The sequence below is a fragment of the Naegleria fowleri genome (assembly GCF_008403515.1).
Source record: "Naegleria fowleri strain ATCC 30894 chromosome Unknown tig9, whole genome shotgun sequence".
In the NCBI taxonomy this organism is placed as follows: Eukaryota; Heterolobosea; class Eutetramitea; order Acrasida; family Naegleriidae; genus Naegleria; species Naegleria fowleri.
The window spans coordinates 462025-486640 of NW_025407941.1; the positions used below are offsets into that span (position 1 = coordinate 462025).

Genomic DNA, 24616 nt, shown 5'->3' on the forward strand with positions numbered 1-24616 from the left:
TATCAAGCAAGTAGGATCCTACTCAATCAAGAGTATCCAATAAATTCAACATGGATTGATCTGTTTCGATTTGCAGTGATAAATATTCGAGCAAGTCTTGTTGTAGCTCTTGTTCTCTCGGATTCATCATTGTGCTTTGTTTGACATGATCATGCATTTTGAAAATTACATGATTGATCTCCTTATTGATATTGACACAGACTTCTTTTCTAAGTTTCATTACATTTTCTGCAAAAGCTGAGGGTATGGCAATGACATTTTCTGGTAGATGATCAAAGATAGTTGTGAGAACCAATATCATATTTTCTGTGGTGTCACTCAAAATATCACAAATAAGAGCACTCTCTGTACAAGTTGTTGATTCATAGCCAATCATTACTTTGTAAAATAAGGGTGAAATATAACCTTTGGAGTAAGAGCAATATTCATAGTCATTATGGTTTGTGTTTTTCATAAAGAGTCTATCAATAAATATTTCACTCAAAATGTGTCTCAATGATTTGTCAACAGAGGACATTTCATGTTTCATGATAAATATTAATTGTGTGTTTTGAATGTCTGCAAAATTGCTCTTGATAGATTGTTTAAGGCCAAATAACTTTTCTGTTACTGATGGCTGCAAAACTCCAATATATTCAAATAATTTTTCGGAATTTGGTTTTCTCTTAATCAACAGGCATTTCACAGAAAAATCGTCATCTGCATAGTTGGGCGGAATCTCAATGCGTGTTGTTAAATTAATATATTGAGAGGAGTCAGAAAGGTCATTGTTCTTAAATATTTCGACTTGTAATGGGAATGTATTCGGTATCGGAAGTAAAATGACATCCATATCATTTTTGGTCATGAAACAACTTCTAATATCCCAATATTTGGTGTTTAAAGCTTGTGAGGCTGACTTCAAAATAATATCCGTGTCTGAGAGAGAGCACCTTGATTCCATTCTTGTTACATCCGATACAGAATCATAGAAAATATTGTTCTCGAGTGATTTGTTGTTCTGAAAAGAAACGTTAATTCCATTTTCATACAATGAATAATGGGATTGAGTTTCACCATTGTCTTCAGTTGCATGATGCTTGCTATCACCATTCTTCTGAAATTCATCCAAAATTTCTTGCGTAACTCTATTTTGATGCCTCAATAAGTTTTGCTTTTCTTTTTTGATATTTTCAAACTGCTTAATATGATTATTTGTATTTTCAATTTGAGTTGAAAGTGCTCTCATTACAGGAGTACAAATGAATTGATCTTATTGATGATGTGTCATCAATTATTCCATTGATTATGGTAGTATTAAGATTTGGAATAAGAGTGTACTGTAATTTTCCATAATAATATTCCGTATGAATACACAATAATTGTGGTGTCCCAATGTTGAAAAAATCGTGTACTATAAAGTCATATACTTTTTCGATTTCTAACACACCACTCAGTATTGTTAAAGTATTGAAAGGTTTTCACTTACCTTTTACAATGGACAAATCTAGAATGGAAATTAGTTTTAGCGATCTATCGGAGGTGTGTACAAGAACATATTCTTCATGGACAGGTCTTACATTCAAGTTTAAAGGCTGAATTTTCACTGGGATGGATGAAAGTTTGAGACATCTTGTTACAGAGTCGGCGTTGAAAAAAAGAACTTCTTTTTCTAATGTTCCAAAAACACCAGTTATTACTGAGCTATCTGATCTAGTACAATAAGTCAAGCAGGTGCAAATTGAAGAATAACTGGATGGTGGAAGAGGAAAATTAGCAGCCAACGATGATGAAGAGGTTTCAAATGAGCACTCTTCATTTAGAGTGATTGGAATTTTCAACACACAAAATTGATTATTGTCCGTAGCGAATACAGTATACCAGAACTTGGTATCAATTCCAACATGTCCTGAAAATATTATTCTATTTTTGATTCCATCATTGGATAAATTAAGGTGCATGGCTTCAAATTGAAGTGTTGAGGTTAACATATCGGTTATCCAATAAACTTGAGAATCTTGTTTAACAAGGAAGGATGGGCCATCAAATCCAACAAGTTCAATAGTGGATGATGAATCTTGCGAAAATTTCGATAATTTCAATTCCAAACATTTCGTCCATTCTTCATTCATTTTTCCAGCAGCTTTCACAAATAATGACAATTCCAAAGAGGAGTTTATGGTCAATAAAAATAATTGACTTCTGTGAGAGTATTACAAATAATATTCGTAATATATTAACAAATTATGTATTATTATTTCAATTGATATATTAACATAATTTCCCGTATAATATTATTAATTAAAATATATTTAAAATTAAAATTTAACATACAATCCTAAGGACACATTGGCTACTTTAAAAATTCTCATCGCTTTACAGTTTGGAGGATATATTTGTTTTACATTATAATTTTCAGAAAGAATAAAATCATTTTCTCCGTTCCATTCCATCCATTCCTCTCTGATATCCCCTATTTCTTGTTTATCTGATGAAACGACCTTGCTCCGATGATCATGAAAACAAAAAAGCTTTCCTTCCACCACTTGAAAATATTTCATTTTTTTGTTGGAATTAATTCAGAGCAGTTCTCAAAGATGCTCAACAAACTCGTAAGATGATGAAAACGCGAAGATGAAGAGGAGCAATACAGATATCACAGATCATTCATTGTGTACTCCATCCTCGATTAAACGCTCCAGTTTTAATTTGAAGATTAAAAAAAATGCAACGATTGATTCTTTCTCATAGGCCATCATCCATCTTGTGGAAGAGTCCCGCAATCCATCATGGCAACTCTTATGGCATTTGCATCAACAGCTCGCTCCGAAATTATTTACATGAAGGAGTAATAATATCTCCAACAACATCAGTGAAGCGTACTTTTACAACACAGACTCTTTGTCAGGGAAAGAGCTTTGACAAATTATTGTCCTCCATAGAAAAGGATTCGGGAATGAAAAAGTCTTCAAAGAGACATCGCAGCGCTAAAATTGAAGAACCAAAGACCAAAATCCCAGAGAAGAAGAAAGCAACTTCTCAGCTTTTCAAAAAACTGGAACCAACAATCACCCAGAATCGAGAGACTGAACCAACAAAACTCAACGACAGCCCTAACACAACACACAAAAACACACACACCTCACAACCAAAAGCTGCCACAAATCCATTACAACAATCTGAGCCAACATTTAAAATAATTGACAAGTCTCAAAAACGGAATGAAAATAATGATGAATCAATATTAACACCAGTAGCAGAATATACAGCCTCTAAATTACACAACAAAGAACTTACCTCAAAACTTCAAAAGATCGTAAACACAGAAGATGATGTCGAGAGCGTCATTGAATGGGGAAAGAAACATGATCTTAGATTAAACTATGATAAAGTGTTAACTCCAACAACAACCAAAACTCCTGAAGAAAAAGAAAAGGCCAAACAACGTTTAAAGAAAGCATATCAAGAATATGTACAAAATGTATCCGTACAAGAGGAGGAAAACAAAATTGAAGATGAGCAATCGTTGAAGCTTTACGGTGAGCAATTCGTTACAAGTGGTGCACCTAAGGGTTTTGAAATGATCGAAAGTAGCAAATTATCATCAAAGCCTCACAAAAAAACAGATATGGAAAAGTTGGCATCAAGACTATCAAGCTTGAAAAAGAAAACTCTTCCAGAAGAGACAATGAAAAAACAACTACTTTTAAAACAAGTTACTGAAAAGGGATCTCTTCAAGAAGAAAAAAGACCAACAGAGACAAGTTCGAGCACTGCACCAACAACGACTGTATTAAACTTGACCGAAGAACAATACAATAACGCCATATCTTCTCTACAAGAATTTACAAAGAGCTGGAAAGAAAAAGGATATGATCCAGTTCTTCAAAATAATTTTGGAAGAAAGATTTTGATCTTGTATCCTTGTGCAAGTAACAAGAAGCAGCAGCACAAAGTGAAACAATCAACTCAACATGCATCCAACAACAAGAGACTACACGAGTTGTTAGACGAATTCGAGGAGCAAGGTGTGGAAGAAGAACATAAGGATATCCTTGACAAAACTATGAGCCAGAAATTAGTGAATGTCAAGAATTACTTTTCGCAATATGGCTATGATATTTCAGATCTCAAGTCACTTCTCAAAACAGACTCAAAGAAACAAAGGAACGCTCAAGAGAAGCCAAACCCTACGAATCACCAACCAAGATATTCTGAAGAAATTCAAAGAGAAATTGAAAATAATGCAATGGATCACTCTTCATCAGTTGACTATAACAATGTATTGTTAGATGAATATCTTGGTGATGATGATCCAAATCAAGTATTTCAAACAGTAGATCAGAAACATTTACTCATGTCTGAATACGAAGAACAAACACAATACTCCATGTTTTCTCCTGATGTTCAACCTTATTTGAAAAGAAGTTCAAAAGAAAATGAAGAAAAACTTCGTCAAGAGATTGCCAAGATGAGTATTGGATCTATTCATCTACCTCCACCTTTAGCGGAAGGTGTTTCAGAAATTATCTCTGAATATCCTAAAAACCTGATTCAACGAACAGCTCAATTATTGAGTGCTGCTTTTAGACTCCGAACTAGTGGATTTGAAAAACAACAAGGCTCTTCAACATTTTCCAAGATTGATGAAGAAAAGAAGATAGGTCTATCATCACAACATGGTGATGAACTATTTAGGGAACAATTAGAAATCCTCAAACAGTTAAGAAGCTTCAAAAGAACTTCAAAGAAAAAGAAGAGACCTATTGATATTGAAATGAAAAAGAAAGAAAGTGAAGAAGAAATGAATCGATCGTATAATCCACAAATCATTTATAAGGATTTAGAAGCTGCTGCCTACATTGCACACAGACTTCCTGCTATCTATGGTACTTCTTATAGAGTATTCTCAGAATCTGTAATGAGAATGCCAGATTTTGAACCAAAAACAATGTTAGATTTTGGAACTGGACCAGGTACAACTATTTGGGCGGCTATGGAAGCATTTGGAAGCATTAAGGAGGTTATGGCAGTTGAACCTTCAACAGCAATGATGGATGTAGCTACTCGTCTATTTGATTATATGGAAGAAAAACCACAAATTACATGGAGACGTTTCTTGAACGAAAATTCATCTAAACAATATGATCTTGTTGTGGCTTCATTTGTTTTGAATGAACTTGCCAATGCACAAGAAAGAGAACGAATTGTTAAAGCACTTTGGAAAGCAACATCTGGATTATTGGTCATTGTTGAACCTGGAACGCCAGTTGGATTCAGTTTCATCAGAGAAGCTCGATCAACAGTGTTGTCACAAAAGAATCATGACTCTCAAAATGATAAGCCTGTAATTTTAGCGCCGTGCCCTCATGATTCAGTGTGTCCAATGAGTGGTACTCCAAAATGGTGTCACTTTGCTCAGAGAATCGACAGGGAATCTTTCCAAAGACTTACCAAACAAGCGAAAAAACATTATGAAAATGAAAATTATTCGTTTATTGCCATCAAGAGAGAAAGCCTGAAAGGATTTGATAATAGTGAGCAAGTTGAAAAAGGAAGAAGAAGAGGCAATGAGAGCCAAACAAATTGAAGAACAATTACCTGACAGTGTGGTAACTAGAGAAATATCTCTCCGAAGGGAATTAAGAAGTTATTCAAGAGAACTTTCTCAACAGTCGTTCCGATGGCCACGTGTCATTGACACGCCTCTGAAGAGAGGAGGACACACTATTACATCCATGTGTCTTCCAGAAGGTACTCTTTCAAAGATTGTGATTAGCAAAGCTGATAATAGAAAGGGTTACAAATATTTAAGGAAGTGCCTTAAAGGTGATTTGTATCCATATCCACTACGAGCTCGAAATTTGAAAAAGAATACTGAATTAGAAAAGTATTTCCAAGAGGATGAATAGGTTGTGAGATGCAGTTATGATTGGAGATAATATTGTACAATGTCGAGAGATACGACAATCACATACGTATTGGCAAATATGATCGATTGTGCATTTTCATATCACTGGTTTTCCACGCGAGAGGAATCATTCGATATATGGCTCATGGATGTTGGACTTCTATTGTGTCTTTCCTCTGATAGTGAAATTTCATTCATTTTCTTTAAAAATAAATTAAAACTTGTCAGTTTTGGAAATAAATCGCGTTTGGAGGAATAATTTTGATGTGGCTCTCCATTTGATGAGTGATGGTGAGGATACAAGACAAAACTTTGCTTTTTGGGAGTACAAACAATTTTTGAGGACTTGGACGATGGGTGTTCTGAGGAACTCTTATGATGCTTTGCTTCGGGTTCAGGTGTTGTTTTGTCCCTTGTTGGTTTTGGTTTTAGCAAGTGTTTTGTTGCTTCCTGGATAGCCTCTTCGCTCTTGAGAACTTCTTCCACAGCAAATCGCGACATTTTTTGAGATGAACGTCATGATTCCCATCCAACTGAATGTTCACAAAAACTCTTTAAGTTCATCTCAAAAACTTTTTTGTAAAATTTGATGGGCTGATGAAATATTACCGGTCATTTTTCAATTTTAATTAACAAACATGCCAATTACAAACGGTAGATAGAATTGCGATCAACTTTATTTCATTGCCATACAATTACTTCTTGGCAGCAATGTCCTTCTTCTCAACCTTCTTAATGATACCAACAGCCACAGTTTGTCTCATATCTCTGACAGCGAATCTTCCCAAAGGTGGATAATCAGTGTAAGCTTCAACGCACATTGGCTTGGTTGGAACACACTTAACCATAGCAGATTCACCTCTCTTAATCTTTTCTGGGTTCTCTTCGACAGTTTGGTTGGTTCTCTTATCGATCAAAGCCAACAACTTTTCGAATTTACAAGCAATGTGAGAAGTGTGACAATCCAAAACTGGAGTATATCCGTTTCTGATTTCACCAGGGTGGTTCATGATGATGACTTGAGCTTCGAATGAGGCAGTTTCCTTAGCTGGATCGTTCTTAGAGTCAGAAGCAACATAACCTCTCTTGATATCAGTTGTGGAGAGACCCTTAACGTTGAAACCAACGTTGTCACCTGGCTTAGCCTCTGGGACAGATTGGTGGTGCATTTCAACAGACTTGACTTCAGAATCTGCAGCTTGACCTGGAGCAAAGTGAACAACCATACCTGGTCTCAAGACACCAGTTTCAACTCTACCAACTGGGACAGTACCAATACCACCAATCTTGTAAACGTCTTGGAGTGGCAATCTGAGTGGCTTATCAACAGGTCTAACTGGTGGCTTCAAGTCATCCAAAGTGTCCAACAAACACTTGCCCTTGTACCATGGCATCTTGTCAGACTTTTCAATCATGTTGTCACCAGTCCAACCAGAGATTGGTACGAATGGAATATCATCGACCTTGTAACCCAACTTCTTCAAGTAGTCAGCAACCTCCTTCTTGATTTCATCGTATCTGGCTTGAGAGTAGTTGACAGTCTTATCATCGAACTTGTTCATACAGACAATCAATTGTTGAATACCCAAAGTCTTGGCCAACAAGGCGTGTTCTCTGGTTTGACCATCCTTAGAAATACCAGCTTCGAAACCACCAGTAGTTGAGTCAATGACCAAGATAGCAACATCAGCTTGAGAAGTACCAGTAATCATGTTCTTGATGAAGTCTCTGTGACCTGGAGCATCAATGATGGTAAAGACAAAGTTCTTGGATTCGAATTTCCACAAGGCAATATCGATAGTGATACCTCTTTCTCTTTCAGCCTTCAACTTGTCCAAAACCCAAGCATACTTGAAGGAACCCTTACCCATTTCTTGGGCTTCCTTTTCGAACTTTTCAATGGTTCTCTTATCAATACCACCGCACTTATAGATCAAGTGTCCAGTGGTGGTGGATTTACCAGAGTCGACGTGACCAATGACGACAACGTTAATGTGTTCCTTCTCTTTACCCATCTTTGGTCTATGAAAATATTGAAGATTCCATTCATGGAGACAAATAAATACGATCGTCAGTTATATGAGTGATGACGGGGTTTCGTCCAGTTTATAAACTTACTGTTGTTGAGTGTGTGTTTTTTTTTTCGACAAATTTTGCCTCAATAACAACTCAGCCTTACTTATGCCGCTTTTTCCTTGCGTTGACTACGGATTGTAAACAAACGACCAATCATCAAAAAGCGGCTTGCAGTTGATTGTTGTTTACAATCTTTAAAAAGGGCTGACGTGTTTGCACTCAACAATACCAGCCTCATATCAATGATGTGTGTGGTGTTCTCTCCTAAAGTAAGTAGTTCTTTTCATGTTATACAAAACAGAATCAGAAACCTGAATAAATATAGGGCTTTTGTATTTAAACTTTGATTCCTTAATTCTTACAATAATTCATCGGCCATCATCATGTTGGGCGACGAAAATGGTGAATCGATTTGTTCAATGAGGCCAGGAAACCAATACTCTTCTCCTTCACCTTTTGTGGACTGTGAATCAATCCAAGCAAAACCTTCTTTGATCAGTGGTTTTAATGCGTTTTCCACTCGTTCTCTCGACCAAGACAACTCTCTTTCGAGTTCGGGTATCGTCATTCCTTCGAGACCCTTCCGTGAAAGAGCACTCGAAAGAATGGCGGTTTGGTCTGCATTCAGCTCACATGGTACGGATTGAACAAAGTATCTTCCTCCACCCAGCATGACCAGCTGAAATCCATTTCCAAGAACTTTTAGGTGTTTGATCGACCGTTTCACATCCTCTACTGTAATGTCATAATCTTTTTGTGAGTATTTGTTTCTTGTTTTTTTGACACGTTCAGTCAGTTCGTTCAGTTCAATCAGACCTCCATTTTGATTTCTTGTTTTTAAACAAATTTCAATGATTTGTATTCCCAATTCATAATAGAAATCACCCACACCCAATAATTCAGCCCAAAATCCTTTGTTTGATGCGAGGGGGTCAACACCAATTTTTGAACACATTTGTTGAAATTGATGACGAAATTCTGCATTCTTATTAATATCTTTTTTGTGTTTAATTGCAAATTCTTCTAAACTTTGTCGGAAAATATCTAAACGTTCCTTCATTTGAGACATTTGCATATTGTTTACATCCTCTCCTTTTTCTTTGAATTTTTGTTGTCTCAATTTATCATTCTGGAGAGCTCCTATTCCGATTCCTCTTCTCATTTGCCGATGAAGGTGATGTTAGTTGTCTGAACGTTATTATTTTTTTGCTGATGTTAAAATTGGTAATTTGTTGAATGATTCGACGATTTGAAATTGGTTTAATGAGTATTCCTTTGTGCATACAAATACCCGTTAGTGGTGACAAGGTTTCTTCTTACTTGTTTCTGAGTGAAATTTTGTATAATAATTCTAACAAAACTGATCTCACAGGTGAAGGAGAGAATTTCATAACCGCTTCATAAGCCATCCTCGTATGTGTATCAGCTAAATCTTTTGTAGATTGAACCGCATTGCTCTTGACAACAAGCTCCATGGCTTTTTCAATATCACCCTCTCCAGAGAATTTTCTTTCAATAATCGGAGCCATTTCCTCAGGGAATGCTTTGGTGGCAAACAAAATAGGACAAGTAGTCAAACCCAATTTCATATCTGCTCCTTGGGAGGGTTTTCCTAGAGTCGATTGTGACTGTGTAAAATCAAGACTATCATCAGTTAGTTGATATGCGATACCAACATGTTTACCAAATGTATAAGCTGCTTCAATAAATTCCCTATTTGTTGTTCCGCTCAAAACTGCTGATGCTTTACAGCTATTTGCAATTAGTGAAGAAGTTTTAAAGAAGATCGTTTTCATATAATAATCAAAGTCTCGTTTTCCCTTTCCAGCCATTTGTAAAACTTCACCATAAGCCAAATGTTCAATCACAGTAGATATTAAATCTATTGCTTCAATGTTTCCAATTCTTGCTAGATTAATTGAAGCTCTAGCAAGCAAAAAATCTCCAGCCAAAACAGCAACCTTGTTTCCAATAAACTTATTCAGTGCTGGAATCCCTCTTCTGGTATCTGCATCATCAACGATGTCATCATGAATTAAACTTGCTACATGAATTAGTTCTGTTGTTTCAGCTAATTTTCTTTGTTTTTTCATAATAATTTCCAAATCTTTAACATCCAAGCGTTGTTCTTCATTGACGGCTCTTCCGGTCATAAGAACAAGCATGGGTCTAAAAAGTTTTCCAGGTGTGTTGAAAAAGTATTTTGCAGCAGCATCAAGAACTGGATGGTCCGATTTCACACTTTCCAAAATTTCTTCTCCGATCAGTTTCAAATCTCCTTCAACTTGGCGTGATATTGTTTGGGATGTTCTGGTCGGATCAGATTTGACAGCAATCTCTCTGTCTTTTATAATTGTTTCTTGTATGATATGAGCAAGCGAGCCTTTTGAAACACTTTCATCGATAATCATATCCGTTGAAGTAATAATTGAATCAATGTTTTCGGTGGATACAAGTTTTGGAATTTTGATGTTTGTAAGGGAAGGAATGACTTTGGATGTTAAACTTGAAAGAATTCCATAATTCCTATTATGAGCGTGTTGATGAAGTGCGTTTGATGATGAAATAATTGATGAAGAAGAGGAGAGAGAAGACGGGTTGAAATTAAAACCATCAGAGTATTCGGGAGATGGAAATAATTTTCGTGAATAGGAACGGGTTGTAGAGCCTATATAAAAAGGCTTTTGGATTAATACCGATTCTCCAACAACATTACTATTGCTTCTTTTTGAACTTGCTCTCAAGAGGTGCAACAGGCTTGTCTTGGCACTTATGTGATTGCTCATGAGTTTGTCGGGGTTTAAAAGATTTACGTGGCAGGTATATTCCTATGAGAAGGTTTTATGAATCGGTAAACAACAAGAAGAAGTCAAGAACAATCAAAATTCCTTCTCTATTCAACAACAGGTCTTTCTGAATTTTTTCTTCTTCATCATGAAAATTCACCGAACCAACGAAGGGAGAATTTTGATTGAAGGTAGGCATAAAACTGATTGAAGCTTTTGACAAAAATCATGATGATGATGATAATACTCTAACTTCTATTATCAATCATGAAGATTGACGACTACCATTAAGCTCGACATTAAATCAACATTTTGAGCAAGATTGCATAAAAAAATGGAGCCTTCTTCCTCAAGCTCTTCATCTCTCGAACAATCACAACAACAACTCAAATCATCAAAGCATAACGACAACTTTTCCGAATATCAATATTATTATTTCTGTCAAGCTGTTGACTCTATTTTCGGACGGTGGGCAGCCTTGATACTAGCAAAGCAACATCATGCCTCGGGAGATGATACGGAGGCCTTGTTGGATGAATTTAGAGACAATGTTAAAGAATGGATTTCAAATGATGGGGACCAACTTGAATCAGATGAAGTTGTACAGTACATGAATGATGTTTTATCGGAAGATTTGGGAATTGACGTACTTGATGGATCAATTCCGTCTGTTGCCAAACATTTACTATTAGTGTTCCAACAAGTGACACAAAACAATTTCGAGCAAGTGATAAAATTACTGTCTGAGAAAAAGGAAGAACCTGTTACTATTCCGAGTGAGTCCGAATTTGTTCAGTCCAAACAACAACAATCCACAGTTTTACAACAACAAAATTCTCAAGATGTTATGGAGGAGAGCAATAATGATGATAATAAGGAAATTGAAGTCGATGAAGATGGTTTTCAAATGGTTAAGAAGAAGTCATCCGGTGGTCGCAGGAAGTAAATATAATATTGTTGTGTTATCCTCTATTTCAACAACTTTTCATCTTTGGTCTCCTTGACACCACGACTAACTTTCTTCCACGCGTGTCGACACGTCATTGCACTCTTGTTGGGAAGCACCTGAAGAGAGAACCAAGCAACTGAGACGATAAAAAATACTTTAAAAAATTCTGCATCACCAATTATCCACTTGGTTACAGTTGTGCGACACGATCTTTAACCTCTCCGCTATTCATCATCGTTGTTTTTCTTTGGTGTTATTTACATTAACATCATTATCATCATCATTGCCCAAGCTAAATTAATCAAAGGTTTAAAATACAATCCGAAATCTAAATCATGAATTTTACTCAAAGTGAGAACTCGAACGGTATTCGTCATTCATGGAATATCCTTCCTGCCAACAGGCTCGATCAATCTCGTTGTATTGTTCCTGTTGGATCTTTGTATACTCCATTGAAGGAAATACCAAATCTCATTACACTTCCCTATGAACCTGTTGTTTGTAAAACTTGCAGAGGTATTCTTAACCCATTCGCAAAAGTAGACTATAGAACTAAATCATGGGTTTGTCCATTATGTATGGATATGAACATGTTTCCACAAGCCTATAGCGGTATTACCGAGACTCAACCACCAGCTGAACTTCATACTGCTTTCACTACTATTGAATACAAACTCGTACACAAGCCTCCAGCACCTGCCCCAGTATTTTTGTTATTGGTTGATACTTGTCTTCCAGAAGATGAGATGAGATTCTTGAAAGACTCAATTTTACAAAGTCTCAACATTATTCCCGATAACTCACTTGTTGGTTTAATTACATATGGTGCTACTGTTCAAGTTTTTGAGTTGGGATTTAAGGAATGTAGCAAGGCTTACGTTTTTAGAGGTGACAAGGAGACACCATTCGAACAAGTTCAGGACCAATTGGGTTTGAAATTAGTTGGAGTTCAACAATTTGGGCAAACTAGATTGCCAAATCAACAAAATCTTACCAACGCAACATCAAAGTTTTTGTGCCCAATTTCTGAATGTCCACAACTGATGGATATTATTGAAGAGCTTCAACCAGACCCATGGCCTGTAAAGAGTGGACGCCGTCCTCGTCGCTGTACAGGTGTAGCTCTTTCTGTTGCAACATCATTGCTCGAGTCCACTTTCAAGGGATATGGTGCAAGAATTATTAATTTTATTGGAGGACCATGTACTTTTGGCGATGGTCAAGTTGTTGGATTGGAGCTAATTGAACAAATTAGATTGCACAATGATTTGAGAAATGGAAAGGCCCCTCACTTCAAAAAAGCAACTGAATACTATAAGAAGATTGCTCAACGATTGGTTCAAAACGGACATGTTTTAGATATTTTTGCTGCTAATCTTGATCAAGTTGGAGTTTTGGAAATGAAATCATGTTGTGAAAATACAGGTGGAGTCATGGTTTTAACTGACACATTTGACAATCCAATATTTAAAGAATCGTATATGAGATATTTTGAAACTGATGCCAATGATCAACTCAAGATGGCTCTTAATGCAACCATAGAATTACAATGCTCCAACGAAGTAAAAGTTTGTGGAGTTATTGGACCAGTAACATCCATGAATAGAAAAGGCAACAACGTAACAGAAAACATCATTGGAGAAGGAAACACCAATGCATGGAAGATTAATGCCATCCATCCAAACACCACACTCGCTTTTTATTTCGATGTTGTTAATCAGCAAAATCCAGCCAGCATGAATACTCCAGCTATTAGATGCTTCCAATATATTACAGCATATCAACATCCTTCAGGTGAATATAGATTGAGAGTTACTACTCAGGCCTTAGGATGTGCTCAACCAAACAGATTCGATGAAGTTGCTCAAGGTTTTGACCAAGAGGCAGCAACTGCCTTGGTTGCCAGATTATCTGTGTTTAAAGCCGAATCAGAATATTTGTTTGATGTATTGAGATGGCTAGATAGATCCCTCATCAAATTAGTGTCAAAGTTTGGATCTTATCAACCAAATGATCCAAACTCCTTGATTCTTTCTCCACAATTTTCAATATTCCCTCAATTCCTTTACCATTTGAGAAGAAGTCAATTTTTAAGAGTTTTCAACAGCAGTCCAGATGAAACTGCATGGTTTAGATTAATTTTGAATAGAGAAACTACCACCAATTCTATTACAATGATACAACCCACATTATACTCATATTCATTCACAGAGCCTCCTCACCCTGTTGAACTGGATTCAAATTCTGTCAAACCAGATGTCATTCTTCTTTTGGATACATTCTTTGCTGTATTAATTCACTATGGCGAGACTATTGCTTCATGGAGAGAGGCTGGATATCATACTCAGCCAAAATATGAAAACTTTGCCAAGCTGTTAGAATTGCCAAAGGAAGATGCCAAGCTTATTATCAAAGATCGTTTCCCATACCCAAGATATATCGAATGTGACCAAGGATCAAGTCAAGCCAGATTCCTTATTGCAAAGATCAATCCTTCCACAACTCACAAAGACCAAGCTTATGGACAAAATAGCACTGTTGTATTAACGGATGATGCTGCCATGCAAGTGTTTATGGATGGATTGAGGAAGTTGGCTGTTCAATCACAATAAGTCAATACAAGTTCTTACTTGACTGCTGCTTATTGGAAACTCATCTCTACAATTTTTCGGCTAAAAAAATCTCTCTTTCTGCTCTCGAAATCGTCATCACTTTGCGAATGTCCTCACCACCTCCATCTTTGTGCGTCGGAATACCCATAGCAACTACAACCACAACTGCAACTACAAATATTAGAGTTTGTGTGAGGTGTCGTCCGTTCATCGCAAATGAGCTCAAAGACAATTCATTTCCAAAGAATATGCCATTCAATATTGAGGCAAATTCGATCGAAATCCCGAATATCGACCCCACCCAAACAAAGGTCATGCCTTTCGGTACGTCATTCATTATCGTACTACAACTCTGTTATGATCAAAATAATTTCAAACAAAACGAAACAAGTTAGACTTTGTGTTTGACGAGAATGCTGAAAACAAGGATCTCTATCGAGAGATGATTTCAGATATGATTCCTTCAGTCATAGAGGGTATAAATGTAACCACATTTGCCTATGGTCAAACTTCATCTGGAAAGACTTTCACGTAAGTTAAGCCTTCATATAAGAGTCAGCTAAATAATATATCAGTATGAAGGGAGTAGGAGAAGATAATCCAGGTTTGATTAGGCTTGCAATTAGAGAGATTTTCAACCAAATTAAAAATTCAGTATGTATATGAAATATTTTGAAGAGACAAGGTTGATTTACTTTCTGTATTCAAAAGGAATGCGAGAACAGAACCTTCCTTATCAGAGTATCCTACTTGGAAATTTATAACGAAAAAGTGAGAGACCTTCTCTCACCAGAACAGCGACAAGTGAATATTTTCGTGGATAAAAACGTAAGTCAAACAAGTTGAATAATTGTATCATGAACAACTAAAACTGACAACAGAAAAATTTGTCATTTGATCATCTAACTGAAGAGATTGTTCGCAGCGAAAATGAAGCGATGGACGTTCTTGCAAGAGGTTCTTCGCATGCAATAATTGCAAAAACAGTTGCTAATGATTCATCTTCCAGGTCTCACACAATTTTTCGAATGGTCGTTGAAAGAAAAGATGAAATTGCTTTGGACAGTTCGAACCTTGCTTCGTCCCAAACAAAAAGACTCAAGGCTAAACAGATATTAAGAATAGGGACTTTAAATCTTGTTGATCTTGCAGGAAGTGAAAATGCCAGCCTTCAAGTGGATGACAACAGAAAACGTGAAGGTCAGAACATTAATCTGAGTTTGTTACATTTGAAAGAAATTATAACAAAACTTTCGAACGGAGAAAAAGTATCTTCTTTCCGAAATTCAAAGCTTACAAGAATTTTAGGAGATAGTTTGTCCGGAAATGCTAGGTATGTTTGGTGTATTGTCATCAAGAGTTATAACTTTTTGTTATTACAAAAAGAGTCGCTGTAATTTGTTGCATTTCGCCAGAGCCAAGTAAATTTAGAGAAACCAAACGGACTCTTGAATTCGGTAGTAATGCAAGACGGATAATGATCAAACCAACTGTAAATAGTGAATGTGACAATGCCTTAATTTTGAAGTACCAAACTGAGCTAGAATCTTTGCAAAATGAGCTTAATACTTTGAGGGAGAAATTAAAGAGCCAAAAGGACGATACTGACAAAGAAGAAACCGAGGAAGAGGTTAAGAATTTAGAGAACATTATGAAAGATTTAACCGAATCAATGGTTACAAACAAATCTCTGCTCACCAAATTGGAGGATATTGAAAAAGAAAAAAGAGATAGGGATGCAAGAATAATGGAGATTGAAAAAGAGAAAGAAATGTTGGAAAAGCAGCTAAAGTTGGAAGAAGAAAATAAGCGCATGAAAGAAGAAGAGTCAAGAAATAAGGATCAAATTTTGCTTCATCTCCAGCAAGAAACTCTCGCCATGAATTTAAGGCTAGAAGAGATTTCATTGTCTAAAAAAGAATGGGAATCACAATCACAAAGAAAAGAAATACAAATCAAGGAGCTCATGGATTATAATAGAATTATTGAAGAAAAGATGATTAACGAAGAAAGCTCAAGAAAAAAAGCAGAAAAGTTGGTTCAAGATCAAGTTGCACAAATAGAGCTGTTTAAACAAAAGAATGAATTGATTGCCCATGAATATGCAAAAGAAAAGCAAGCAAAAGAAGAAGCATGTAATTTAGTTCAGCAAAAGCTGAATGAGATGCAGAACATACAACATTTACTCCAACAAAGTGAAAATGCAAAAGCAAATTATGAAGCACAACTTAAAATTCTTAATGACAATATGTCAACCATGTACAAATTGTGGAAAGAAGATTATGATAACGAGATGCGCTTGAAGGAAAAAGAAAAAACTCAATTAGACGAACAAATAGCTCGTTTAACACGGATATTAGATGAAAAAGATTTAGAAATTCGAGATTTACAAGAACAACTTAAAACCAATCAATTATTACAGCAAAACATTTTAAGTATGGAGAAAGAAACACAACTTTACAAGAAACTACTGCAGGAAATCGAAAATGAAAAAGAAATGATCAAGAAAAAGTCTCTCGACACCTTAAAGGAGAATATGGAACTTAAGAGAAGGCTTTCAGCGCTGGAAAAAGCGAATCAGAATGTGACTTACAGAAGTGACACCAACAACTACAACAACCCTTCTTCGTCAAGCCTCACATCCAGAACATCTCGACCTTCTTCACCAATGACGACACCCTTCAATAATCCATATCAGGTTTCCTCACAATCCAATAACCCCGCTGCTGGACAATTGTCTTCTCTTTCTTGTAATAATATTCGTCAACACACATTTAATCTCTCTGCAGGAGGTAATAATATCAATGACATTCCCTCTACAATTTCAACCAATTACGGAACTACGAACCTCTCGTCATGGCCCAATCAACTAAATACATACAACCAAACTAATCAACCTCCTGTTGTGAACCAAAATTGTAATCCCTTCAATCACACAATTAATGGAATGAGGGATGATCTGAATTACCAACCAATGCATCACAATCCATATCAATTTTATCCTCCAACAAATCCGAGTTATGACAGAACTAATTCTTACGGACAAATGTCGACTTTGCCCTCAAACAATCAGCATGCCACGTTGATTCATGAAAGTGGTGTCCTCGTTCAAAACGGAGGAGGAGGTACCACAAGAAGTGCTTCTCCTTCACCTCTCACTAATAGGTCTTCTCTTTCCGTGCCTCCACAAGAATTATCAACAAATGCTGGGAGAAGCAGACCCAAGTTGTTTAATCAACAACAAGGACAGCACCAACCTCAAATCCAAGCTCCACCAAAGGTAACAACAGGGGGATCTGGGCCGAATAATAACCCAATCAGAAACCCTTCGCCCAATCGAATTATCAGAATCACCGGTGAACGAGCTTCTCCTAAACCACCTACTAAAGAAGAACCAGAAGAAAATTCGTTAGAGCTGGAACAGGATAAGACGAAAATGAAAAAACGGAGATCTTCATTAAGCAATCTGTTCAGCTTGTTTAAAGGTGAAGACAAAGCTAATTTGCTCAAGTAGCTAGAAATAAATTGTCCTGTGATCCAAGTCAACTGCAGTTCAAATAATAAAGGCGTGCTCCAACCTAGAAGAGTTATAATTTATTTTCTTCTCTTTGAAGTTGATTCTTCTTCGCTTGATTCTTCATATTCTTCTTCACTCTCGGCACTGTCAGCACTTTCTTCTTCTTCTTCGTATGACCTTCTCTTGTTACTGGACTTTCTTAGAGTGTTTCTTTTAATTTTTCTAACGTTACCCTCTTCATCAGAAGAAGACTCTGCTCCTTCTTCTAGAGAAGCATTTGCTAGGGTTAAGTTTTGTTGATATTGTTGTTGTTTCTTTTGTTGTTTTTTCTTAATATTTAGTGCCTCTTCCATCACCTTTTTGTTTTCTTCCGATTCAGGTCGTTTCATTGTCAATACGGTCTTTTTCTTTTTTGCACTTGCGTTTACCTTACTGATTTGAAGAGCAATGTCTCTTCCTTTTGTTTGTGTTGAGGTAGCCTTTGTGTTGAGCCTATGTGTGAAAATACCATGTCCATAATAGCAAAATGGGTTAACTTTTTCAAACAAATGTAAGTTACTCCAATTTTGAAATGCTTTAGCTTCTAAATGGAGAATGACCTCATTTCCAACAAATACTTGGTAAGTTCCATCTGCATACTGTACAACACGAGTATTGCTCTCTAATTCACCAGTTTCCTCATTCCTCCTCCAACGAATTGTGTACAAATCATTCTTGGATAGCTGAGTATCTTCAGAATATTCTTTTTCATCAGTGTTAAACTGAACAGGTGTACGTAGGAAATATAATTCGTTGATATGCTTTGGAGTTGGTCTTGGCTTATGTTCAATTTCCAAAACAGGCTTACTATTATCATTATCATCGCTCTCGTAATTATAGAACAACGATTCACACAATTCCGCTTGTGAACGTAAAATTTGATTTTGCAAATTTCGTTGTTCTTCTTCCAATCTTTCTTTTTCTTTTAATTCACTATGTCTTGTTTGTCTTCTCTCAATCACCACTTCATTTTCTTTATCGGATGATGACTGAGCTTCCTCTTGCACTTGGCGTTCTTCTTCCTCTTCCGATTCCTCAAAATCAGAACCAAAAATTTCTTCTATGGTTGCTTTTTGGTCTTTACCTTCTTGGGTATGGTTGCTCATGACGATGATGATGGTGCGTAAGAAGAAATGACAACGAGATGATCAATAAGTTATTTTTTTTAAATTGTTTTTAAATTTGATGAAAAATTTCGCCTGTTGTTCTCTCTTTTTAAATCTACAGTTTTTTTTAAAAAAAATGCTCGAAACTGACATTCAAAGTTCATTCATTGGAATAACCTCAAAGAAAATTACACTTTCTCCGAGAGGAGATAAAGAAGAGGAAGATGAGGAAGAATTTACGGAGCCGATCATCATGAAAGAAGAGATTCTTATTGACGCGATGAACGACATTTCATTTACAGGGAGCGAGATGCAAGCTTCCTTAGAACCAATGGGATTTCAATTTAGAAGAAGAATTGTTGGAGGTCAACAAGTACCAGCAAAATCACTGGAGCTCAAAGGAGTTGACAACAGCAAATTGAGCAGCGGGGTTGACAAGATTAACAACATTAAAAAAAAACATGAACGGTTAAAGGCATTTTCCCCTGTGAGGACGAAACCCTCTGATTTCAACGGAGTCACACCTGCTCCAACAAAGACTCTTGTTCATGTCCCATTAGAGGAGTTATCATCACGAAAAGTGGAAACGAACACAACAAAAGGATCTAAAAAATCAACAAAGCAACCCGAGGTTATCGACGAATCACAATTGAATATTGAAATAACCAAAGAGCGAGCTTTTGATGAAAGCCCCATCCAAGATCACACAAGTGAAATTATTGTGAATGTCATTAGACAAGAACCATCAGATTTTTCTGATAATAATCAGTCAGACGGGTTAGATGTCTTCAAAAGCAAGGTTATTGTTCCTGATGAAATATTGGATATCACTCTTGAAACGAAGCGAATGATGGAGGAAGATGTTTCTAACATGAAAAGCAATTTGAAGAAAGTCTCTTTGTCCACCCAGTTAGATTATTTTAAACGAAAAAGTAGAGAAGTACTGTCTGAACCTTACAAAAATCACATATTTGCTCTTGACAGAAGGAAGTATACACAAGTTATGCTTAAAAAGAGTAATTCCTCTGGAGAAGAAGTTGACTTTGAAAAAAAGGATGAATCATATCTGTCTTTGAAACTCCCTCAAATAGACAAAAAGAGGAAGAAAAGAAAAACGAAAAAAGATTTGTCCCCCGAAAAATATGCAGAGAGTGCAAAAAACGATTCATTTAAACAATGGAATAACTCAATAGATATGGATTTACAAGAAACTGATTTTTATGATGGCTCTGAAGAGTTAGGAATTGTAGACGAAGTCATTAAAGTGGCCAGTGCAAAAAGTGTTCCACAAATACCAAGATCTAAGATTCCAAAGAAATACCATATTATTGAAAAATCACCAATTGTCACAAAAGAAGAGCTTGAAAAGCAAGCCGTTTATAACGGAGACAAAAGGGTCTGGGAAACCACTGTATTTCCATCCAATAAGCCAGTCTCAAGAATGGAGGTAGTTCAGTTAGCTCGAACATTTGAGTTAATGTTAGAAGAGATGAATGACAGTTCTCAAGAACATGAATCACTTGTAGAGGAAGAGATGAGAGTGTTAGATACAATTTCATCAGAAATCTCTCGACAAATTAGTGTTCAATGTGCTGAGAGAGGTATTCTTCTTAACAGGGTTATTTATCGATTTAAAAAGCTTGTTAAAAAGTCAGTACAAGCAAAAGAGGAAGCTAAACAAAAGATTGAAGGAATCACATCGTCCAATGAACACAAAACTTCAGCATTAATAGAATTCTATACAGATTCCATTAAATCAAAAGAAGAAATTTTAAAGAAAAAGGAGGATGAAAATGCAGAGCTGGTAAAACAGATAGCCAAGTTGAAAGAACAGTTACGGCAAACTAGAAAAGGAATTAAGGCCATTACATCTAATTTCTTTACAGAAAAATTAATGCAAGAGATGGTGACAAAGAGTTTGCAAGTAACGCCAAGGGAACCAACACCAAGAAATACTGAAAAACTATTTACAGAAGAGGAGTTGAAACAAAAACTAGAAGAAATGATGGCAAAGGAGGCAGAATTAACTATTTCAACAGTAGATCGGGGAGTGAACACATCGTTAATGGAGGGAGTCAGCTTGGAGAGTGTAAGAGCAATTGAACGATACAATTCTCTCTTTGCAACAGACTACACAGTTGAGGTGGTGGAAGAGACGCCCCAACAAGTAGAAGAATCGGAAGTGACAGAAGAAACTCAAACAGAAACGAAAGAAGACAAACCTGTGGAAGAAAAGAAAGAAGAACCACCAGTTGAGATTGTTTACAAAGATAGGGATGGAAATATAATTTCTAAAGAAAGATATGAATATCTTCAGAAGCTAAGTTATGGATTGGTGAAAGACATTGGAGTTCAATTTATTACCTTTTCGAGGCCTCCAATGCCACCATCCAACTCAATTGCAACACAAACTCTTATTTCTGAAATTAAGACTGTGGATGAAATTGATCGAATGAGCCCAAACTCTTCATTAGAGTTCAACAATTCTAAAAGTGGTGAAACAAATCCAAGACGAACTGATGACTACAATAGTAGAGGAACAGATTCTCAAAATGGAGTAAGAAGTGCAAATTCAAAACGTGCTCTTACAAGCGAAGATTTCAAACATCGCATGAAGCTCGTCAAACCAGAAGATATATTCCTCTTGTTCAAAGAAATTTTAGAATCTGACAAGAAAACAAGAAAACAAAGTTTGAGATGGTTGAACAGAGTTATTTTAGAAGTGTTTAACGAGTTGACAGTCAGTGACTTCCTGTACAATACTACTGGAATTATTATGACCAGAAAATTTGTCTATGACTACTTTTTATTGAAGTTTGGTTTGCCATCCATTGCTTTGACTGTAAGTAGAACTCAACGGATTCAAATGATAGCGAATTGTGTAATTTCACATGCAGCACTTGTCAGAGTTTCTCATTAACATTAAGCTCAAATTTAAGGAAAGTATCAGAGTTCAAATGTTCTGCCAATTTTGCCCAATCACTGAATGGATTGGTCAAACATCATATCCCGAGTATACTATACAAACTCTTCAATTCTATCTGTAAGTATTATATATATATTATAGGTATTGAATGGAAGGCATTCACAACAAACAACTTCTTTAGAAAAATTATTGGTATTACCAAATCTGTTTTGAATAAGAGAGCATTGCATGAGCTTGAAGATGGATCATTATTTGTTTCTCTCGCATTTGTAAATAACTTGATGGAAAGACTTCAACTCCCGTTACTTCTTGAAGAATTACAAGATTTTATTTTAAGCATCAAAGATCAATCATCTGATAACTTGTAAGTTCATCATTGAAAAAGCAAAAATGTGAACACCATCTTCATCAGCATTTACTATGATTACCTGCTGAAATTACTTGTTGAGTTGTATTATAATAAGATTATTTTAAAGAAGAGAAGAGTTGCTCAACAGGAAAGTAGGAATGTAATGGCCAAACCATCTGGACAGCAAATCTCAATTACGATCACATCCTTTAAGAAAATGCTCAAAACCTTTTTCAAGAATCTCTATGTTGTTAGAGATAAGATGAATGGTCCTCATGAATTTGTAAGCAAAAGTGACAAGGTTTCAAAGTCATATCTACTGGAAGTTTATCATGTGACCACTTCCGTTTTTTATGAACTCATTGAAAGCCAAGTCGTCGATTCAGACAAACAAAAGCATCTCAAGCAATTACATTCATTGCTTTTTTCATCGATGGAAAGACAAAATCTTGAAGATGGAATGAATTCATATCGAGCATTTGTGATTGAAGTTCTTTCCTCTGTTGTCGATGAGACTCACAAAATATTTGCCATCATGATTCAAAAACTTGTGCCACTTGTGTCAAGAAATGTATAAGAAGAAGTGAAATTCAATTTCAAAGTTAATCTCTCCTTTTACTATTCGAAATAAAATCTACTGTATCATCCATGCATCCTGAAGAACTAAAAATACCAGAAAACCATGATCCTGAAGAGCCGTTAGAATCATTACTTGGTTTGACAAGTTTTTTGGCATTTTCTTTCAATTCTTTCACTAACAAACGCAAATGTTTGGGAGAAATATCTGATAATGTAATTTTCAAAGGTAATTGATAACCTAGCTCTCCTCCTGTTTTAGATTTTGAGAACATTTTCAAGAATACTTGTTGTACTTCACCTTTCTGCTGTGACGTTAATTCCAATGATTCATCGTACGATTCCCAATCAATCTCTAATAAAGTCACATGAATACTGTGAATATGATCTAATTTGTAGGAATCATATACAATTTCAACCTTGATCATGGTAAATTAAATAATAACATATTTGAATCACGTGATGAGATTCACACCAAAATATGTACATAACATCGATCCGAATATATAGAGAAATCGACATGGATCATTCGATAATTGGTATCCAATAATAATAATTAAAAATTAATAACGAACCTGCCATGAAAATTGAAACAAATTCTTGAGCATGGTATTTCCTAATGGTTTCATCATTTGTTCTGTTCTTCTATGAACCATTGAAATGCAATTCTGATACATTCGAATATCAATTCTCCATGTTCCTCTTATATCCTTAAATCGAATAGGTGTTTTCGTAAAGAATAAACTTTCTGCAAAGTGACCCAATAATGAAACCACAAATGCTTGATCCACCAATGTTAAAAATTTCACCAAAGGATGGCCATCACCATATTGACCTTCCATCAATGTACTGACATAATTTGGTACAGATTTACTCACAACAATATTTTTAAATTCTTGTAATGTGAGTAATGGTTTACATTCTTGAAGAGTTTCCATACTGTGAAAGAGTCTTGTCAATGTATTTAAAAGATCCACAAATATTTGATCTCCTCGATCCTCCTTTTCCATTTCATCAAGATTTCGAGTGAGATGTGAAAATTTTTCAAATTCATGATCAACGTGTTGATAAACGAATTGAGTGATACGTTCATGATGATCGGCCATAATGGTTTTCTCTTGAGTTTGTGGAGAAGAACAATTCATTGTTGCATTTGAATGGTTGTTGTTGTTGGCAATGGTTGCAGTAGTAGTACTTGTGGTGTCGGAAGTAGTAGTCATACTCGCAACAGTAGTAGTAGTCGCGGTAGTAGTCGTATGGTCATGTCCATTCGAGTCATCATGATCATCCTTACTTATATTATTATCAACTGGACGTTGCTCTTGTGGTGGTAATTCCGAAGAGAACGATGAGGCTTGTTGATGATGAATTGAAGATTCAACGAGTGGATGTGATGCATTTTCATTCATTGAATGGTTGTTGTTGTTATTGTTGTTATTGAGATTTGAATCATCATGTTCTTTTTGAACAGCCATCCGAGAAAAATTCAATTCAAAATCTTTTTGTCTATAAAAAGAAATCTTATCATACATTCGAACTAGATCACGGGCAAGGAAGGATGATTGAATGGGTTTACGAGAGATGGCATCGAATTCAGTGGCAACAATAGGTAAAAGTTCTTCTAGACTTTGATCCACAAAGATCTCTTCTTGTGGTTTTGCACTCATTTTTTATGGTTCTTCGACAGCTGACACAAAGGGACGTTGGAGATATCTTCAGTGAAGCATCTCATGAGAGCCAAGTTACAGTAATCAAAAGGAAAGATTCGTGTAAAATTATTATTACGATTC

At 36.0% G+C, this 24616-nt stretch overlaps 11 protein-coding genes across 11 annotated transcripts; 5 read left to right on the forward strand and 6 right to left on the reverse strand.

Annotated features, from left to right (window-relative positions):
- Positions 1–22: 22 nt before the first annotated feature.
- FDP41_011406 (uncharacterized protein) lies at positions 23–2540 on the reverse strand (the record flags this gene model as incomplete). The annotated part of the gene is made up of 3 exons (XM_044701811.1): positions 23–1251; positions 1469–2181; positions 2314–2540. The coding sequence occupies 3 exons, from the start codon at positions 2538–2540 to the stop codon at positions 23–25; spliced, it is 2169 nt and encodes a 722-aa protein (XP_044567189.1).
- Positions 2541–2704: 164 nt separating this feature from the next.
- On the forward strand, positions 2705–5569 carry FDP41_011407 (uncharacterized protein; the record flags this gene model as incomplete). The annotated part of the gene is made up of 1 exon (XM_044701812.1): positions 2705–5569. One exon carries the CDS (start codon positions 2705–2707, stop codon positions 5567–5569), a length of 2865 nt encoding a protein of 954 aa, XP_044567190.1.
- A 423-nt stretch (positions 5570–5992) lies between these two features.
- On the reverse strand, positions 5993–6391 carry FDP41_011408 (uncharacterized protein; the record flags this gene model as incomplete). Its single annotated transcript, XM_044701813.1, has 1 exon — positions 5993–6391. One exon carries the CDS (start codon positions 6389–6391, stop codon positions 5993–5995), a length of 399 nt encoding a protein of 132 aa, XP_044567191.1.
- A 194-nt stretch (positions 6392–6585) lies between these two features.
- FDP41_011409 (uncharacterized protein) lies at positions 6586–9128 on the reverse strand (the record flags this gene model as incomplete). The annotated part of the gene is made up of 2 exons (XM_044701814.1): positions 6586–7912; positions 8329–9128. The coding sequence occupies 2 exons, from the start codon at positions 9126–9128 to the stop codon at positions 6586–6588; spliced, it is 2127 nt and encodes a 708-aa protein (XP_044567192.1).
- A 154-nt stretch (positions 9129–9282) lies between these two features.
- On the reverse strand, positions 9283–10752 carry FDP41_011410 (uncharacterized protein; the record flags this gene model as incomplete). Its single annotated transcript, XM_044701816.1, has 1 exon — positions 9283–10752. The coding sequence occupies one exon, from the start codon at positions 10750–10752 to the stop codon at positions 9283–9285; it is 1470 nt and encodes a 489-aa protein (XP_044567193.1).
- A 334-nt stretch (positions 10753–11086) lies between these two features.
- Positions 11087–11698, forward strand: FDP41_011411 (uncharacterized protein; the record flags this gene model as incomplete). Its single annotated transcript, XM_044701817.1, has 1 exon — positions 11087–11698. The coding sequence occupies one exon, from the start codon at positions 11087–11089 to the stop codon at positions 11696–11698; it is 612 nt and encodes a 203-aa protein (XP_044567194.1).
- Positions 11699–12036: 338 nt separating this feature from the next.
- FDP41_011412 (uncharacterized protein) lies at positions 12037–14313 on the forward strand (the record flags this gene model as incomplete). Its single annotated transcript, XM_044701818.1, has 1 exon — positions 12037–14313. The coding sequence occupies one exon, from the start codon at positions 12037–12039 to the stop codon at positions 14311–14313; it is 2277 nt and encodes a 758-aa protein (XP_044567195.1).
- A 107-nt stretch (positions 14314–14420) lies between these two features.
- Positions 14421–17827, forward strand: FDP41_011413 (uncharacterized protein; the record flags this gene model as incomplete). The annotated part of the gene is made up of 5 exons (XM_044701819.1): positions 14421–14637; positions 14709–14844; positions 15039–15141; positions 15195–15646; positions 15700–17827. The coding sequence occupies 5 exons, from the start codon at positions 14421–14423 to the stop codon at positions 17825–17827; spliced, it is 3036 nt and encodes a 1011-aa protein (XP_044567196.1).
- Positions 17828–17907: 80 nt separating this feature from the next.
- FDP41_011414 (uncharacterized protein) lies at positions 17908–18975 on the reverse strand (the record flags this gene model as incomplete). Its single annotated transcript, XM_044701820.1, has 1 exon — positions 17908–18975. One exon carries the CDS (start codon positions 18973–18975, stop codon positions 17908–17910), a length of 1068 nt encoding a protein of 355 aa, XP_044567197.1.
- A 136-nt stretch (positions 18976–19111) lies between these two features.
- On the forward strand, positions 19112–22827 carry FDP41_011415 (uncharacterized protein; the record flags this gene model as incomplete). The annotated part of the gene is made up of 4 exons (XM_044701821.1): positions 19112–21817; positions 21873–22018; positions 22083–22265; positions 22314–22827. The coding sequence occupies 4 exons, from the start codon at positions 19112–19114 to the stop codon at positions 22825–22827; spliced, it is 3549 nt and encodes a 1182-aa protein (XP_044567198.1).
- Positions 22828–22852: 25 nt separating this feature from the next.
- On the reverse strand, positions 22853–24493 carry FDP41_011416 (uncharacterized protein; the record flags this gene model as incomplete). Its single annotated transcript, XM_044701822.1, has 2 exons — positions 22853–23245; positions 23402–24493. The coding sequence occupies 2 exons, from the start codon at positions 24491–24493 to the stop codon at positions 22853–22855; spliced, it is 1485 nt and encodes a 494-aa protein (XP_044567199.1).
- Positions 24494–24616: the final 123 nt, after the last annotated feature.